Source organism: Ursus maritimus, unplaced genomic scaffold (genome assembly GCF_017311325.1).
Source record: "Ursus maritimus isolate PB19 unplaced genomic scaffold, ASM1731132v1 scaffold_35, whole genome shotgun sequence".
NCBI lineage: Eukaryota > Metazoa > Chordata > Mammalia > Carnivora > Ursidae > Ursus > Ursus maritimus.
In genome coordinates this window covers 7294306-7309992 of record NW_024426119.1, presented here as the reverse complement: position 1 = coordinate 7309992, position 15687 = coordinate 7294306, and the positions used below count along the sequence as shown (strand labels likewise).

General features: G+C 54.8%; 3 protein-coding genes across 3 annotated transcripts in view; 1 reads left to right on the top strand and 2 right to left on the bottom strand.

The window, feature by feature from the left end:
- DNAJC17 (DnaJ heat shock protein family (Hsp40) member C17) overlaps window positions 1-14223 on the top strand; it is a 43609-nt gene extending 29386 nt beyond the window's left edge. Inside the window, exons 2-11 of the mRNA XM_008702240.2 lie at window positions 3916-3985; window positions 4286-4344; window positions 4562-4649; window positions 6031-6116; window positions 6364-6460; window positions 7036-7079; window positions 7549-7626; window positions 8115-8195; window positions 8675-8785; window positions 14029-14223. Coding sequence (XP_008700462.2) covers window positions 3916-3985; window positions 4286-4344; window positions 4562-4649; window positions 6031-6116; window positions 6364-6460; window positions 7036-7079; window positions 7549-7626; window positions 8115-8195; window positions 8675-8785; window positions 14029-14151 — 837 coding nt within the window. The 3' untranslated portion in view covers window positions 14152-14223. The remainder of the gene's footprint in view (window positions 1-3915; window positions 3986-4285; window positions 4345-4561; window positions 4650-6030; window positions 6117-6363; window positions 6461-7035; window positions 7080-7548; window positions 7627-8114; window positions 8196-8674; window positions 8786-14028) is intronic.
- CUNH15orf62 (chromosome unknown C15orf62 homolog) lies at window positions 9686-14029 on the bottom strand. Its single transcript, XM_008702239.2, has one exon. It carries the CDS (start codon window positions 11639-11641, stop codon window positions 11114-11116), a length of 528 nt encoding a protein of 175 aa, XP_008700461.2. The 5' UTR covers window positions 11642-14029; the 3' UTR covers window positions 9686-11113.
- A 189-nt stretch (window positions 14224-14412) lies between the features above and the next one.
- GCHFR (GTP cyclohydrolase I feedback regulator) overlaps window positions 14413-15687 on the bottom strand; it is a gene marked incomplete at its 5' end in the record, with an annotated part of 7944 nt that continues 6669 nt past the window's right edge. The window contains one exon of the mRNA XM_040620409.1: window positions 14413-14934. Coding sequence (XP_040476343.1) covers window positions 14811-14934 — 124 coding nt within the window. The remainder of the gene's footprint in view (window positions 14935-15687) is intronic.

The following is a 15687-nucleotide window of genomic DNA, read 5'->3' as shown; positions in this document are numbered from 1 at the left end:
CGATCTCAATCCTGACCTGAGCCAAAGGCAGGTGCTTAACCAACTGAGCCAGCCAGGTACCCTCCCCCCCCATGCTCCTTCTATCTTGCTTTTTTACTGGTCCTTCTTGCCTCCTTTCTCCCTTTTACTGTCTCTTTCATGAGACATACAATACTTTTAAATAGCCCCATGATACAAAAGAAACTGTCTTCCACAAAATGCCCCAAAATCAGTAGGCCGCAGCCCTCATCCTGGTCCTGAAGAAGTCCATTCTGAGGGCAGGCAGCTTTCACGTTCCGGTGACAGACACCGTCTTCTCCCTGCCTCTTCCTTTCACCCGTCTCAGAGAGAGAGGAGTGGGAGAGAGGCCGAAGCAAAACTGAAAAGAGCCCTGTTTTCTGGCATGATCAAGGAGGAAGGTTTAAAAGACTTCCCACAAGGGGCGCCTGGGTGGCACAGCGGTTGGGCGTCTGCCTTCGGCTCAGGGCATGATCCCGGCGATCTGGGATCGAGCCCCACATCAGGCTCTTCTGCTATAATCCTGCTTCTTCCTCTCCCACTCCCCCTGCTTGTGTTCCCTCTCTCTCGCTGGCTGTCTCTATCTCTGTCGAATAAATAAATAAAATCTTAAATAAAATAAAATAAAAGACTTCCCATCATCCAGTTAACACTCGAACCTTGAAGAGAGGGTTGAGGAACTGGGGAAAGAACATTAGTATTGTTTTACTTATTGAAGAAGAAAAACAACAAATGATGGACCCTAATATATAAAGTATATATAATAAAGGCTTAGTTTTAAATGAAAAATAAATGAAGCCAGGGGCACAATGGAGGAGGCAAAAGAAAGAAGGAGAAAAGATGAATGATAAGGGGCTGAAAGAGTAAAGATGATGTTTCAGATATGAACTGTATATAAAACGATCACCTTTTTATTATTAATTTTTTAATAGTGAAACCAGAGCTGGATGTTATTTTTTATTTTTTTATTTTTTTATTTTTTAAAATATTTTATTTATTTATTCAACAGAGATAGAGACAGCCAGCGAGAGAGGGAACACAAGCAGGGGGAGTGGGAGAGGAAGAAGCAGGCTCATAGCAGAAGAGCCTGATGTGGGGCTCGATCTCCTAACGCCGGGATCACGCCCTGAGCCGAAGGCAGACGCTTAACCGCTGTGCCACCCAGGCGCCCCTGGATGTTATTTTTTAATGGTGAAAAGCTAGATTGGGTTGGGGAGGCAAGAAGGTGGGCCAGGTGAGCACAGGTGGGTGATTGGAAGGTGGGAGTGTAGAAGGCACTTCTACACCCTGGCTGCTCAAGGCCTGTCCTGGCAGTGGAATCTGTCTTTTGGGCTGAGCCAGGAATGCCCGGAGAGCCTGATGGGCGTGGTCGCCCAGGCTTGTGAAGGTGTAGTGCCCGCCGCAGCCCAGCAGGTGGCAGCACATCCCGGAGGTTCTGGGCTAGGTGGCTGCCCGCCCTCCTTGGCCTTGGAGGTGGTAGTGGAGTGAGGCACCTCCCTTAGTGGTACTGGCTGCTTGCTTCTGAAGGGCCTTACTTAGCAACTTCGGGTAGAAGTATGTATTGGTTTCCTTTGAGAAGCCTAGAAAGCCAGTTGGCCTACCTACTTGAGGAAGTTCTGTGTCCAGAGGCTCCTCCTCGCAGGAGGTTTGAGTGGCAGGTAAGGTGGGAGGTTTGAGTGGCAGGTAAGGTGTGCAGGCCGAAGTGAGGGCAAGGCTTCAGGAACCAGAGGCAGAATCTGGGATTTTGTGCTCTGCCTTGTCTTTAAAACAGCTGAGTGGGCAATAGATGATAGAGAATTTTGGTGGCTATGTTTGTTTATTTTTACTAACATAAGAAATAATACCTTTTTTCTTTTTAATTCAGAGATAAAAGATAAGAACTAAAGATGGACTGTAACCTCCCCACCAAGATAACCCCTGTTGACAATAAAAATGATAATAAAATAAGACCTGTTTAAGGTTTGAAAATTTGAGCTACGGAAAAGTATAAAATAGAAGTAAATGGGGGCGCCTGGCTGGCTTAGTTGGTGGAGCATGTGACTCTTGATCTCGGGGTTGTAAGTTCAAGCCCAGTGTTGGGTGTAGAGATTACCTAAAAAATACTTTTTATTATTATTATTTTTTTAAGATTTTATTTATTTATTTGACAGAGAGCGAGAGAGCACAAGCAAGGGGAGTGCCAGAGAGAGAGGGAGAAGCAAGCTCTTCGATGAGCAGGGAGCCCGATGAGGCAAAAAAATTTTTTTAAATAAGAAGTAAATGTTTCCCTCCCCTCCATCTTCAGCCTCTCTCCAAAGGAAACCACTGTTAGGTTTCTTATGATAAACTTTTTTTCTCATAAATTTCTTATAAAAAAAAAAAACAGGGCACCTGGGTGGTGTAATTGATTAAGCATCTGACTCTTGGTTTCGGCTCAGGTCTGATCTCAGGGTTGTGAGATCGAGCTCTGCATCTGGCTCCACGCTCAGTGGGGAATCTGCTTGATTTCTCTTTCCCTCTGCCCCTCTCCCCTGCCCTCTCTCTCAAATAAATAAATAAATCTTAAAAAAATAATAATAAACCAAAGGCTATGCACATGCCCGAGTATCTCTATTTATAGTTCTTTTATTTATTTTAAATTCCAAAGTGATATCATATATACTGTTTTAAGTCTTGTTTTTTTTTTTTTTTCATGCACTGTGCCTTGAAGATTTTTTTTTTTGAGGTATAATTGACATATAATATTGTATTAGTTTCAGGGATATGACATAATGATTTGGTATTTATATATATTCAAAACCATCACCACAAAGTATCTAGTTAATATCAGTCATCATACAGAGTTAATTTTTTTTTTTTTTTGCTTGAGATGAGGACTTGGAAGATTTTTCTAGTGGGCACATATAGACTTCTGTCTATCATAGTATTTTTTTAAAAGATTTTATTTATTTATTTATTTGCTAGAGAGAGAAAGGGAGAGAGCGCGCACAAGCAGGGGAGCGTCAGGCAGAGGGAGAAGCGGGCTCCCCACTGAGCAGGGAGCCTGATGCGGGACTCGATCCCAGGACCCTGGGATCATGATGTGAGCTGAAGGCAGATGCTTAACCAACTGAGCCACTCGGGCGTCCCATATCATAGTATTTTTATTGGGTCTCTCTGTTGGTGGAGATTTTGGTTGGTTCCAGTGGGTGCTCATATAAACATTGCTGCAGGGGCGCCTGGCTGGCACAGTCAGTGGAGTATATGACTCTTGATCTCGTGGTTGTAGGTTTGACCATCATGCTGGGTGTAGAGATTACTTAAAAATAAAATTTTTTAGGGGTGCCTGGGTGGCTCAGTTGGTTAAGTGTCTGACTTTTCAGCCCAGGTCTTGATCTCAGGGTTATGAGTTCAAGCCCCACATTGGTCTCCACGCTGGGTGGGAGCCTACTTAAAAAAAAAAAAAAAAAAAAAAAAAAAAAAAACTTTAAAAAAATAAACACCGGTGCCATGGACATCTTTGTATGTTTGCTTTGAGATACTTCTACAAGTCCAAATCGCTAGGAGTGATCAGAGGGCAAATACATTTTAAAACCTGAATGGCTCAATTTTCTTCCAGAAAGGGTGCCCCAGTTTACATGCCCACCAGGAGCATGTGAGTGCCTATTTGCAGGTGGCTGTAAAGAAACCTGCCCCTGCCAGGAGTCCTTCTGTGGTGAGACTGGTGCTGAGCAGGAAGTAGGCCCAGCTTCTGTGCTGCAGGACAGCAGTCAGCTCCCTCCACGGCTTTTGCCTCCTCCGCTGCAAATCTCAGAGTGTGAGTGACTGTTCCCGTGTGGGAGCCAGCAGCCTTTCTTTTAGCGCGGGGAGCGCTCCCTGGATTCCCTTATCACTTTAGTGAGATTTTCCTGTCTGTCCTGGGGTGAGAGAGTGAGTACCCACATCTTCTGGCTCTTCCAGGTGAAGAAGGCATATAGGCAGAAGGCCCTGTCCTGCCACCCAGACAAAAATCCGGATAATCCCAGAGCAGGTGAGTCTCTCCTAGGTGTGGGAAGGTGAGACCTGCTCACGCAGACATGGTGTCTTGCCCGTCTCTGCTCCGGAGTGCAGGCAGGCACAGGCAGCCCGGCTTCGGGTGCGCAGCTCCAAGCCTGCACTTTGCATGCGAGGGGTGCCTGGTCAGTTGCCTGTACAGCCCCCTTCCTTCGCTGGTCCATCATCTGCTGATGTCGGCCTTCCTGCCAGCCTGTGGCTTCTTTAAGGTGCTTTTCTGAGGGAACATCAGCCTGACTTCATTCTCTCCTCTTTCTTTTTTGATCTGTATTTTTAGCTGAGCTTTTCCACCAGCTTTCTCAGGCCTTGGAGGTACTGACCGATGCTGCGGCCAGGGTAAGCTCATCCTCCTCTATCTGAATTGTCCCCGTGGTTAGAGACCCGTGTGGCACCTCAGCCTCAGTCCCCTATGCTCTGCCCTGCAGCACAGTCTTTGCTGCCCCAGCCTGGAGGCCTGGTCGCCAGGCTGCCTCCTGACGGCTCTCGGGCTACATGGCTACGCTCTGGCTTGTCCTCGAGCTGACTGCTCCTCGGTGTTCCTTTCTCCTGCCAGGCTGCATATGACAAGGTCAGGAAAGCCAAGAAGCAGGCAGCAGAGAGGACCCAGAAACTTGATGAGAGAAGGAAGAAAGTGAAGCTTGGTAGGTGACACTGTGGTGCTGAGTGGCCTGTGGTTTCCCTGGGCCATTTTCATGCAGCCCCTCACCTTTCTTCCTGGAGCTGTAATTCTAGCACCTCAGAGCTTTTCGGCTCCAGCTCTGGGCAGAGCCCTGCGGTCAGGGGTGGGTCCTGAGGACACTCTTAGGAACAGTGACTAGATTCACTACCAGCTAGTGACAGATGCTTTACAGCCTCCTTTAATTATCACAACTATCCAAGGAGGTGGGTATTACTAAACCCATTTTTTATAGATAAAGAAGCTAAGGCACCAAAAGGATAAGAACTTGCTGGAGCTGGGACTTAAACCCACGCGGTGTGCGTAAGTCTGTGTCCTTGTTCACCGTGCCGTCCTGGATCTTTGGGTGCAGCCCAGCCTCGCTTCTGCACAGAGCTTTCACTCTGTGGAGTGCGCCCAGAAGAATCCACATAGGTCCAGGCATTCTTTTTCTTTTTTTTCAAACAGCTTTATTATGGTGTATTTTGAATATCATAACATCTACCCATTTCAAGTGTACAATTCAATGATTTTGAGTAAATATCCCAAATGGTGCAACTGTGACCGTAAATCAGTTTGAGAACATTTTCATCACGGCAATGATTGCTCCAGGCAGTCTTTACCCGATTTTTCTCCCTTTCTTGCCTATGTGACATCCATATATTTAATATGTATATACACCATCCTGGTCCATCCATCTTGCTATCAAAAACAAACAAAAAATCCTGGTAATTCTATGTAAGTAAAGTGCCCAGAGAAGAAAGCCGTGAGTGCCAGGCCTGAGAGGAGGGTTTGTCACAGCAGCTGGCCTGGCCTAGGGCCACAAGCAGGTTTCTCTTGAAAGGTGGGAAGGGCTCCAGGACATGGTGTGATGTCCTCACACGGACTCCGCCATCGCTATAGGTGCCACCAGAGTCGGGTCCAAAGTGAGGCTTGGTAAATGTGAGCTGAGAGGGAGGTAAGGGAGACAGCGGGGACTAGATCTCTGTGGTGGGAGAAGCCTCAGCGCTGAGGTTGAGGTGTGGTGCCAAACCACAGGAGCAGGCCAGCAGCTCCACCCTCGGCATCCCTGCCCCATGGCCCTGGGCTGCTGACATAGGCACCCACCCACACCCTGTTCACTGATCAGAGAACCAGCTTGGTCAGCGTGAGCTGAGTTAACTCTTCCAGACCCCGGCCACTCAGCCAGAGCCCATACTTCATCTGTGCTATGCCTTTCTCAACGAAGGCTAACTGGGGAGCACATGGGCGTGGAGGGAGGGGGTAGAGTCACTCTGTGGTTTCATCCTGCATGAGACTTTGGTCAGGCTGTGGCCGTGTACAAACTGCCTAGACCAGACATCGCCTCACTCAACTCTTGTGCCCAGACCTGGAGGCCCGAGAGCGGCAGGCCCAGGCCCACGGCAGTGAGGAGGAGGAGGAGAGCCGGAGCACCAGGACACTGGAGCAGGAGGTGAGCGTCTGGGCGTGCTAGCCTAAATCCATCTGCAGGAAAAGGAGGAGGGTGGGCCTTGGTGGCTTTCGTGGCTGCGGACGGCATGGCCTGTCCCTCTTCTTCTGTGGGATCTGGGGAATCTGTCCAGCCCGCAGGGTGCTGAGCCCCAGCTTGCAGGTGGAGCCTCCCAGGGACCTTCACAAGGTGAGCCAACCTAGAATTGGATCTGCACAAAATTGTCACTCCCCCCAACCCTGCTCTGCAGATCGAACGCCTTCGAGAAGAGGGTTCCCGGCAGCTGGAGGAACAGCAGAGGCTGATCCAGGAGCAGATACGCCAGGAACGGGAGCAGAGGCTGAGAGGTAACCGTCCCTCACGTCCACCCACCTCCCCTTTGAGGCAGCTGCAAATGCCCAGAACACCCACCTGGCTGCTTGGTGGAGTTGCTCTGGAGGCTTCCACCTGCTTGGAACCCTGGGGGCACCTGACTCAGACATATACCACCTGTCCCTTCTTCCCACCAGTTCTCTGGGGCCTATTTGTTTTTCACTCTGCCTGAGATCTCCGGGCCCTGTTTGTCTGAGTCCTAAGCAGAGCTGGCTCTATTTTGGAGCAGATCCGTAGGGGAAAGGCTCTGGGATACTTCGTTTCCGTGGAACTATGGTGTTCGCACCTCTCTCTCAAGCCTTTGTTGGCAGAGTGCTAATGGCGGCCTTCAGCAGGCAGCCGGGCAGACCGGCCCTGAGGTGGCAGCTCCTCGGGGTGGGGGTGGGATTGCCTCTGCCTTCCCCACCAAGCTCATCAGCAGGGCAGGCCAGATACCGCCCTTGGTAAGGAGTGACCTTTTATAGGTCCTTCGAGCTCTGGGTTGTGTCTCCTTTAGAGAACCTCCTGGCTCCTTCCTTTTCTACCTTGCTAATTTTCCCAAATTTTTTAGGAAAGGCAGAAAATCCTGAAGGCAGAGGAACCCCCAAGCTAAAGGTGAGCGAAAGCTAAACCCCCTGTGGGACCCATGAACCACTGCACACTACCTCTTGTCAGCAAGAACAGATGCCTCTAGGGGCTTAAGGGGTTCTGGCGGGGACGCTGGGTCTCTGGGAGCCAGCACCACCACCCACATCCTTCCGTCCTTCCACTACCTGGGGATCAGGCCGGCTTCTCGGAGCTCACCCCAAAAGGCCCTCTTAACCCCGGAGGTTGCCGGGCAGCACTCCCCAGAAGCCCTGGAAGGGGGGAGCATCTCATGGAGCCAGAAGTGCGGCTTCGGGTGAGCAGGCCGCCCTGCCTGTCCATTTTTGAGAGGAACACATTTTTGTGGGGGCGCTCCCTAGATGACAAGTGCCGGGAAGACCACGAGGGTGTCATCCAGACTGTAAAGCTCAGGTGCGGTGCTGGGACTGTTTAGGCCAAGGTCAGAGTTTAATGATGGCGCTCACTTCTGTCCTTTCAGCTAAAATGGAAGTGCAAGAAGGAAGATGAGTCAAAAGGCAGCTACTCCAGAGATATTCTCCTACAGCTTTTCCAGAAGGTCTGCCCTGCCACTTGCCCTTTCCCATCATCTCCATCTGCATCTCAGCCGAAACCCTGAATCTCCGAGCCTAAACTTCCCTTAACATCTCTACCAGCCTTTTTTTCTGTCTCACAAACCACAGGACAGCCTAGAGGCTTTCCCCAGCCACGATCCTCTAGCCCGGTGTTGCCTTCCCTGCCCAGCTCTAGCCCTTGCCATCTGGAGTGTGTGGGGAGAGACAACGTGGGCAGGTGGCACAGAAGCCCCGTCCCCTTCCCCACCTTCAGTGGCAGTCTGTGTCCTCAGCCAATTGTCCAGCTCTCCTTTGCCATCCTCCCACATCCTAGCAAAAATCTCCTTTCTTTCCCATCTCTGATCCCTCCCTGGGACCTTAGCAACAAAGCCTTATCCGCCAGCCAAAATTGCCCTGGCAGGCCTCAGGCCAACCCAGACTTGTCTTGCCCCGAAGGCTGAGCCATGCTTACTGGGACCCCTTATCCTCACAGTATGGAGAGGTGCTCAACCTGGTGCTCTCCAGTAAGAAGGCTGGCGCTGCCGTGGTGGAGTTTGCAACCGTCAAGGCTGCGGTGAGTGCTGTGGGAGGCTTTGGGGGGCCATGGTGGCCCCACTATTCCAGAGTAGGGAGCCAGTACTGTGGGCCCTCTGAGCTTAAGTATCCACACTCCCAGAGGCCACCCGCCCCCATTCCTGGGAGCAGAGGCACAGCGAGTGAAGATAAGGGTGGGAGAATGCTCTGGGGATGAAGGAGAGCATAGACTGTTTCTTGCTGCCTGGCTCCACACCCTCTCCCCTCTCCCCTCCTGTGGAAGCTGATATGCCTCCAGGCATGCTTTGCCCCCCCCCCCCGGCTCCCCAGTTAGAAGGCTCATACCCCCCACTCACCCATGGAGGAGCTGGGTCAAAGCTTCAGCCCATCATTGTGTGAAGGTTGTTTGGTTTTGCCTGGAGGATGAGAGTGCTGGTTCTGGTTCTTTCTGGGTGTAGAGAGAGCCACTTTACGGCCGATTGGAGCCATGGGACCAGGACTGGGTACTGTGTTTGGCAGGAGCTGGCTGTCCAAAATGAAGTGGGCCTGGTCGATAACCCTCTGAAGATTTCCTGGTTGGAGGGACGGCCCCAGGCTGTGGGGGGCCCCAACCACCCAGGACTGTCACAGGTAAGGAACCACACCTCCCTCAGCTGGGTCTGCTTAGGGTTTGAGGGACCTTTTCCTGTCCGGGCTCTGCTCAGGGCCCTTTCGTCCGAAATCCAGGTCGTCAGGAGCAGAGTGAGATTGGCAGGTTTGCGAACCTCAACAGGCCCGGTGTTCTGTTCTGACTCTTTCTGTTTCTGAGGGCCAGGACCCCACGCCACACAGAATTCTTAGACCTTACTTTCCCTCCACGCCCCGTCTCCGGCTGGGGCTCCCACTATCGCCCAGACGGGCTTTCCGGGCCCCCGGGCTGTTCGGTTGTGGTGTGAAGCACCGGCGCCGCGGGGATGGAAGGGGCGGCCAGTGTGAGCGCCGCTTGCTCCCCAGCTCTGGTTCCCCGGCCGCGTCCGTGGCTGCCCTGGGCAGGGGCCCCCTGGCAAGAGACAGAATCTCCTCAGAAACAACACTGGCTCCCCTGCGGGCACGGGGCGCCGCCGGGGCGCACACGGCGTGTGCGGTGAAGCACGGATTTCAGTGCCGTGAGCCGGCTCTCAGTCCTCACCGCCGTGGAAGCGGTTTCGCGCAGAGGCCACACTCATGCACACACCTGGCCCTGCTCACCCCGCCCTCGTCGGTGGGACAGAGAGCTTCGGACTGGAGCTGGCCCTTCTCTGAAATGGCCTGCAGATCTGTGTGGGAGCATCAGGCTGCTGTGTTCACAGCCCGCGCCATGGGGCAGAGGGTCCCCGGGGGCCGCAGGGCTTCGCTCTCCTTGCCTCAGCCCCGCCGCCCCTGCTGTCCTGTGTGCCGCTCAGCTGGCTGTGAGGACGGGCAGCTCCCTAGGAGTGTGTCCCACGTCTGGACGGAGGAGAAGGATGAACTGGTCGGAGCCGTTCTTTAGAGACTTCATTCCCCACTGTTAAGTCCCAGCATTTCACGGCCCCAGATGACATGCCATAGGCCATGTTACAAAGAACTTTATTCATTTTCCAGAGGGGAGCCTTTCAACTCTGCAAGTGCGCACAGAGGAGGGAAGAGGAAGGCTGTAGGCTTGGGTATGGAGGCGGCGTGCGTTGTGCGTCGAAGCCTCCTCTCTGCCTCTGCCAGGCTTGGAGAGGCCTGGGGTGTCACACCATGTGGCCCAGCCAGTCTGGGTTCTGGTTTCAAATCTTCTGGCCAGGCCACAAGATGGGGGCAGTAGCACAGCCTTTGGCCTTGACCAGTGGGCGTGGCTCTGGGTGGCAGGCCTCCATCGTCAGGGGGTTCAGGCAAGGCAGAGCTCCCCAGTCCTGGTGGAGGATTCTGGAGACCCCCTGAGCTTCTTCACGGTAACAGCCACAAGTTTCATGTCCATCCCCTGAGCCAGTTCTCCTATGCTCTTGGGGCAGAAAGGGAAATCTGCCACTGTTCCTTCTACATTTCCCAAGGGTTCCCATCACTAATAATTCTGGGAACTCCCCCAAGCAACCCTTTGCAGGCTGTGCCTGTGCCTTTGGCTGGCATTCCCAATGGCCTCCTTCCTCGGGCACCAGGGAGTGCTCTGGGCAGCTGCTTTGGCAGCTTATCTCTCTTGTCCCTTTTTGGTGAACGATTTGTTTGGTTTCTCCCCCCCCCCCAGTTGTACTCTGCACCTCTGCCTGCCTCGCTCTTCCTACTCTGCCAGCCCCTCCCCTCCGCTGCAGGTCCTGTTTGTCCCCCTCCCCCCACCATGGCACTCATGGCTCCAGGCCATGGTCTGGACCCGTGCTAGCCCCGTGCTGCCCACTAGGGCTTTCTCCAGTGATGTTCATGTTCAACCCGCACTGTCCAATGTGGTAGCCATTCGTCACATGTGGCTGTTGAACATTGGAAATGTGGCCAGTGCAACCAAGGAACTAAATTTTTATTTTGCGTAATTTCAGTTTGAACAGCCACATGTAGCTCGTCGTCAGACCACTTTTGCCCAGTCCTGTCCTGTGATGTCTATCAGTAGTGGCTTCAGAGGGGGCTGGTGCAGGGCACCCGTCCGACCCGTGTGGGCTGCCTGTCCTCCACTCCCTGACGCAGCCCTGTGCTGCCCTCCCCCTCTGCTGGCCTCTGCCCCATCCCTGTGGTTACAGGCGTGGCCTCCCTTTCCCAGCCTAGCCAGCTGCCTTCAGGGCTCCTGCCAGCAAGTGCCCCCTCACCGCATTTCCAGCTTGCCTCTGTCCTTCTGTCCCTCCGCTCCAGGGTGACATGGAAGACTGTTCAGGACCTGGAGGGCAGGCAGGATCCTGGATTCCTATCCCTACCTTTTTCTTAATCTGCAACTGTACCCTCCTTCCAGGCTTCCGGCTCCTCTGGTTACCCCACCTCTGCCCACCCGCGCCCCATTCAGAAGCTAGGTTCACTCGGAAATTGCTCCCTCAGCATCTGTAGAACTTCCTCAAGAAGTGAAATTCCCAGGTCCACTTTGAAGGAGAAGAAGGGATCACTGAGGTCTGGAGCAGGTGTCCCCTGGAAGGGGGGAGTGTCCAGAAGGTCGTCCTCAGAGTAGTGGTGGAGGGCGCCTGCCAGGGAGAGCGCCGAGGGCAGGGTGGCCGAGTAGGCAGCGGTGTAGGCAGGTGGGGGCTCCAGGATGTTGGGGCAGCTGGAGCTCTCTCGGTAGAGGCGGGGAGGCTTGGGTGGGGCCAGCAGGGTGGCCCGGGGCTGCTCATCCCCCCACAGAGGCAGGCGCCGGCCATCCGGCCGCCCTCGCAACTCCCGGATGACCTCTCGGTTGCTGTACTCCTCGTGATCCCCGCCAGCCGTGCTTGCCTGGCTGAGCACACTGCCCTGTCGCCGGAGTCGCCTCGGCCGCCCCAGGCTCAGCCGCTTGAAGAAGGAGGCGTTGCGGAAGGAGCCTTTCCGCCAGGTCTCCATGGCACCCAGGGGAGCCAGCAGACAAGCCTGGTACCTCAGCAGCCCAGTTCAAGAGTAGCTAGGGACATTAGGTCCCTGCTGAAGCAGTGACTGGCAAGAGCCAGGGGACAGCCCTGGCTAGAAGCACAGACTTTGGGCCAGCATCTTGGATGGTGGCAAGAAGTCCTGGGAAGAGGGCGCTTTTGTCCAGGAGAGCAGAGGGGTGGGAGTTCCTGGCGACAGGAGTTTCCCAGAGGGACAGGAGTGGCCTGGTTACTTGATCAGGCAGTGGGGAAAAACCCCAAGAGGAAGAAGCAGCACTTACTGGAGTCGGAGTGCGGGCAGCCCCACCGGGGTGCTGGAGGTGGGCGTCGCGGTGCTCGAGTGGCCCGGACTGCTTCCCTGTCGCGGTGGCTGCGGGTGGGCCTGAGCTCACTCTCCCTCCCTGGCCCCTGCAGCTGGCCTCTCTGCGGCAGCTCCCGGACGCTGATTAGTGGCTTGGCTGTTTGTGCCAGTGTGTGGCAGTGGGGATGTGTTGTTTTCAGGTGACTCAGGCAGGTGGGAAGCCGGGTTTCATGCTTAGGTAATTGCAGCATCCGCGGGCCGGGATTGGGCCAGCTGTGGCCAACACCCCAGGGCACTGGGGAGCTTCGGTTTCCCCCGAGGACTCTCTGGGGGCAGCCCTGCTTTGTGTGTCACCACGTTGCTTCCTTTCTCCCCACAGCCTCTCTGCCCAGAGCCCTAGCCCATGGGCCTGGATCCCCTAACCCCTCCTGCCCCCCAAGTGTCCGGGAGGGAGGAGCCTGGGGAGGGTGGGAATTAATTGAAAGGCAGGCATGTGGAACAGTTGTTGGGGAAGGAAGAGAGACCTGTCACTAGTGTGGGTGACTCAGTCCTGGGGCCTGGTGACAGGCCCTCATTAGCCAAGCCTGCAGGTATGAGGGGGAAGAGGCAGAGGGTGTGTTAACGGGAGGAGCCCCATGCCTATAAAGGGCTGGCTCCTCCCATGGCTTGGGCTCAGGGCCGGCCAGGGTGACTGCGAAGTCTGCTCTGCAGAGCGGCATTACCTTGGGGAGGGAGAACTGCTCTCCCCTTGGCCTGACACCCAGTCTGGCCATTGCTCATCTTCCTGGATTTACTCCCATAGCCTCAGGGCAGGAGAGAGCAGTTGAGGGCCAGGGTCTTGCTCCCTCCTATCCTGCTTTGCTCCAGTCCTTCCCCTTGGGCCACCTGGGCCTTCTTTGGGGTCCTTGCTCTGTGGAAAGGGTTGGGCCACAGGGGGCTGCCCTGAACTGTCAGCGGTGCCTGGGGCCAACCTTAGGTAGGTGGGCCTGGCGGGGAGGGCGACTGTCCTCAGAGCTGCCGCAGCCTGGGACAGACAAGGAGGCTGGAACTGTCAGAGAAGCAGGGGGATCTGGGCTGAGTCACGCTTCCTGGTTCTGTATAGCCCTTACTTCAAACTAGTTGGCCAGGGTCTGGCATCTTAACCCCAGTAACTCCCTTCCTATTACCCAGGTCACTGACCACTGAACTTTCCCCCTGGCTTATTCTGTGACGTGCACTTGCTGGGTCTGCCACAGAACAGGGCCCAGCAGTTGTCTCTGCTCTGTGGCCCCACTGGCCTGGCTCACTTCTGTGCCAATTCAGGTGGGCTTCACACTTCACACAGCTTCAGCTATACTGATGGAAGAAGTGATTTCATTCCCACTGCAGACCTTCTCAGGGTGTGGAGTTGGTGGGTCAGAGCTCCACTGTAGAGCTGCCTTTCCCCCTCACAACACTGGCGCGTGGGTTTGGTTGTTTATTATTCTTTCGATTATTAACATAATCCCCTGCACTGTGCTGGCAAGATCATAAAAGGAGGCACGGGCCCTGCCCTCCAGCAGCCCTGGTGTGTATTTTTAGGAGGCGAGTGGCCTCATGCTTGTTTCTCTCCTTCTAGTGTGGGGGCTGACTGAGGCTGTGTCTAGGGCAGGGCTCCCTTCTCTCTTGTCCTGGCAGGAGCCAGACCGCAGCTGGGAGGGGGCAGTGTTCTGGCCTCCGCCTCCCAGAGCAGAGTGGATATCTGCACCTCTGACAGCCCCTTCGCTGGAAACCTGGGAGAAGCAGGAGCCATGGGTGGCAGGAAGGAGTGTCAAATAAAGGGCGGGGAGGAAATGAAGGGAGACAGGGCCTGGCTGGCGCATGGAGTGATTCAGCCCGAGGAGATGGAGCAGGGCTGACTGGTGACGGAAGGGGGCTGATAGCTGCTTGCGGTGGATGGGAGGAGAGCCCGCCGAGAAGTCCCTGGCATCCTCGCTCCTTGACTCAAGACTGTAGTGCTGCTAGGCCCAGTCCTCCAAGTCTGGAAGGTGGGGCTGCACCCTGATGCCCTGACCATCGTCCCCCGGTCCCCCTCTGTCCCCCAGGGCTCAGTGCTGTCCGAGAGGGACTACGAGAGCCTCGTGATGATGCGCATGCGCCAGGCGGCTGAGCGGCAGCAGCTGATCGCCCAGATGCAGCAGGAGGATGCGGTGGGGCAGCCCACGTAGCCGCCTCCAGCCCACCCACCCCCTGCCCTCTTCTTGAACGTCACCAATAAACCTTTTTTTTTTTTTTTTTTTTTTTTTTTTTAACAAGAGTCTACCTCTATTGTATCTGTAGGTGTAGGGGTGCAAGCGTGACCCTGGTTCCTGGGCTCTGCCTGAGAGGGTTCCACCCAGGCGTGGCTCTCCCTCCCCGGGAGTGAGCGGACCCCCAGGGAGGGGCTCCACACAGTGAGAGTCAGTGGGCCAGCAGAGCAGAGCAGCAGCCACTCATCACAGGCCTTTATTGGCTTGGACTAGCTACGCAGGACCCTCCCACCCAGTCCTGGGGCCATGCTCCTCAGGGTCTCCCAGCTCCTGGCCAGGGACAGCCTGGCTCTGTTGGGCCCCTCAGCCTGCCCACAGAACATGGCCTCCTCCAGGGCTCTCAGCCAGGCCAAGAAGCTGGAGGGACAGCTGTGAGCAGCAGGGCAAGGGCCCTGCCCTCTCCCCTGTGGCTGAGGCAAGTTTCAGAATAGGCCATGTACTGCCCAGTTGTGCCGGGCTAAGGAAAATGACAATTTGGGAGGAGAGGGGCCAGGCAGTGAGTGAACGGGAGCTCAGGATCAGGGCCCATGGCAACCGCTCAGAAAAGGGGTACTCTTGTGCTCCTCATTGTGAGGGGGTCACTCCTTGTGCAGGCACCACACCAGCGTCTGGCCCACCCCTGTCATGCTCAGCACACGGAAGCCCCTGCGTTCCAGTTTGTCCAGGACGATGCGAGGAGGGTCGCTGACAAAGTACTCATAACTGTGAAGAGAAGGGGGAGAGGGGACTGTGAGGGGGCACACAGCGCCGACTCCCCGCACACAGCTAGTATCTGCTGGTGACGAGGCCTGGTCAGAAATCCTGGCAGTGACTGATGTTCGCTGGGTGCCTTCTAGGTGCCAGGCTAAGTGCACACTCCCTGCCCCCTCCCCTGCTAAGCACTTGGCTTGCATATCTTGTTTCTTCCTCCCAACAGCCTAAGGAAGGTACCATGATTATTCCCATTTTATAAATAAGAAATCCTGAAGGGGTTGGGTAGCTTTCCAAATGTCATACGGATCACAGAACCCACGTTAGTCCAATGACAGCCCCATGTGCGCTGGGTCACTGCACTATTCAGGAGGAATGGCCTATTCTCTCCAGGGTTCTTCCCCAGGGCTCTGCCCCCTCTTGCTGCCCTGGCTGTCCCATAGTCCTGGAGCAGCAGGTTGGCTCTGGGTGCTGCTTGCTAGCACAGAGAACGCTTGCTGTCCCCTCTTTCAGGGTCGATGGACTGTGAAGGGTTGTCAGTCAGATAAAGGGCTCAGGCCCCAAGCTGGGCATCTTGAGACAAATGCCTCATGGTAAAGGAACGGGGTTGGCTTCAGCCTTCCAACCCTGACCCAAGGGGCTGGGGCCAGCTTGCCTCCTCTTTCCCCTCTTTGAACTGGGGCTCATTCTTGCAGCACTTCTCACGAGTTTCAAGCCTATGGAGCTGGTGTGAAGAATGCCAGGGGAAGTGGCCAAGTCCCCAGG

What these genes read in the sequence shown, in the direction of transcription:
- CUNH15orf62 (XM_008702239.2), bottom strand. Translation starts at nt 11,641, where the DNA reads ATGGAGACCTGGCGGAAAGGCTCCTTCCGCAACGCCTCCTTCTTCAAG.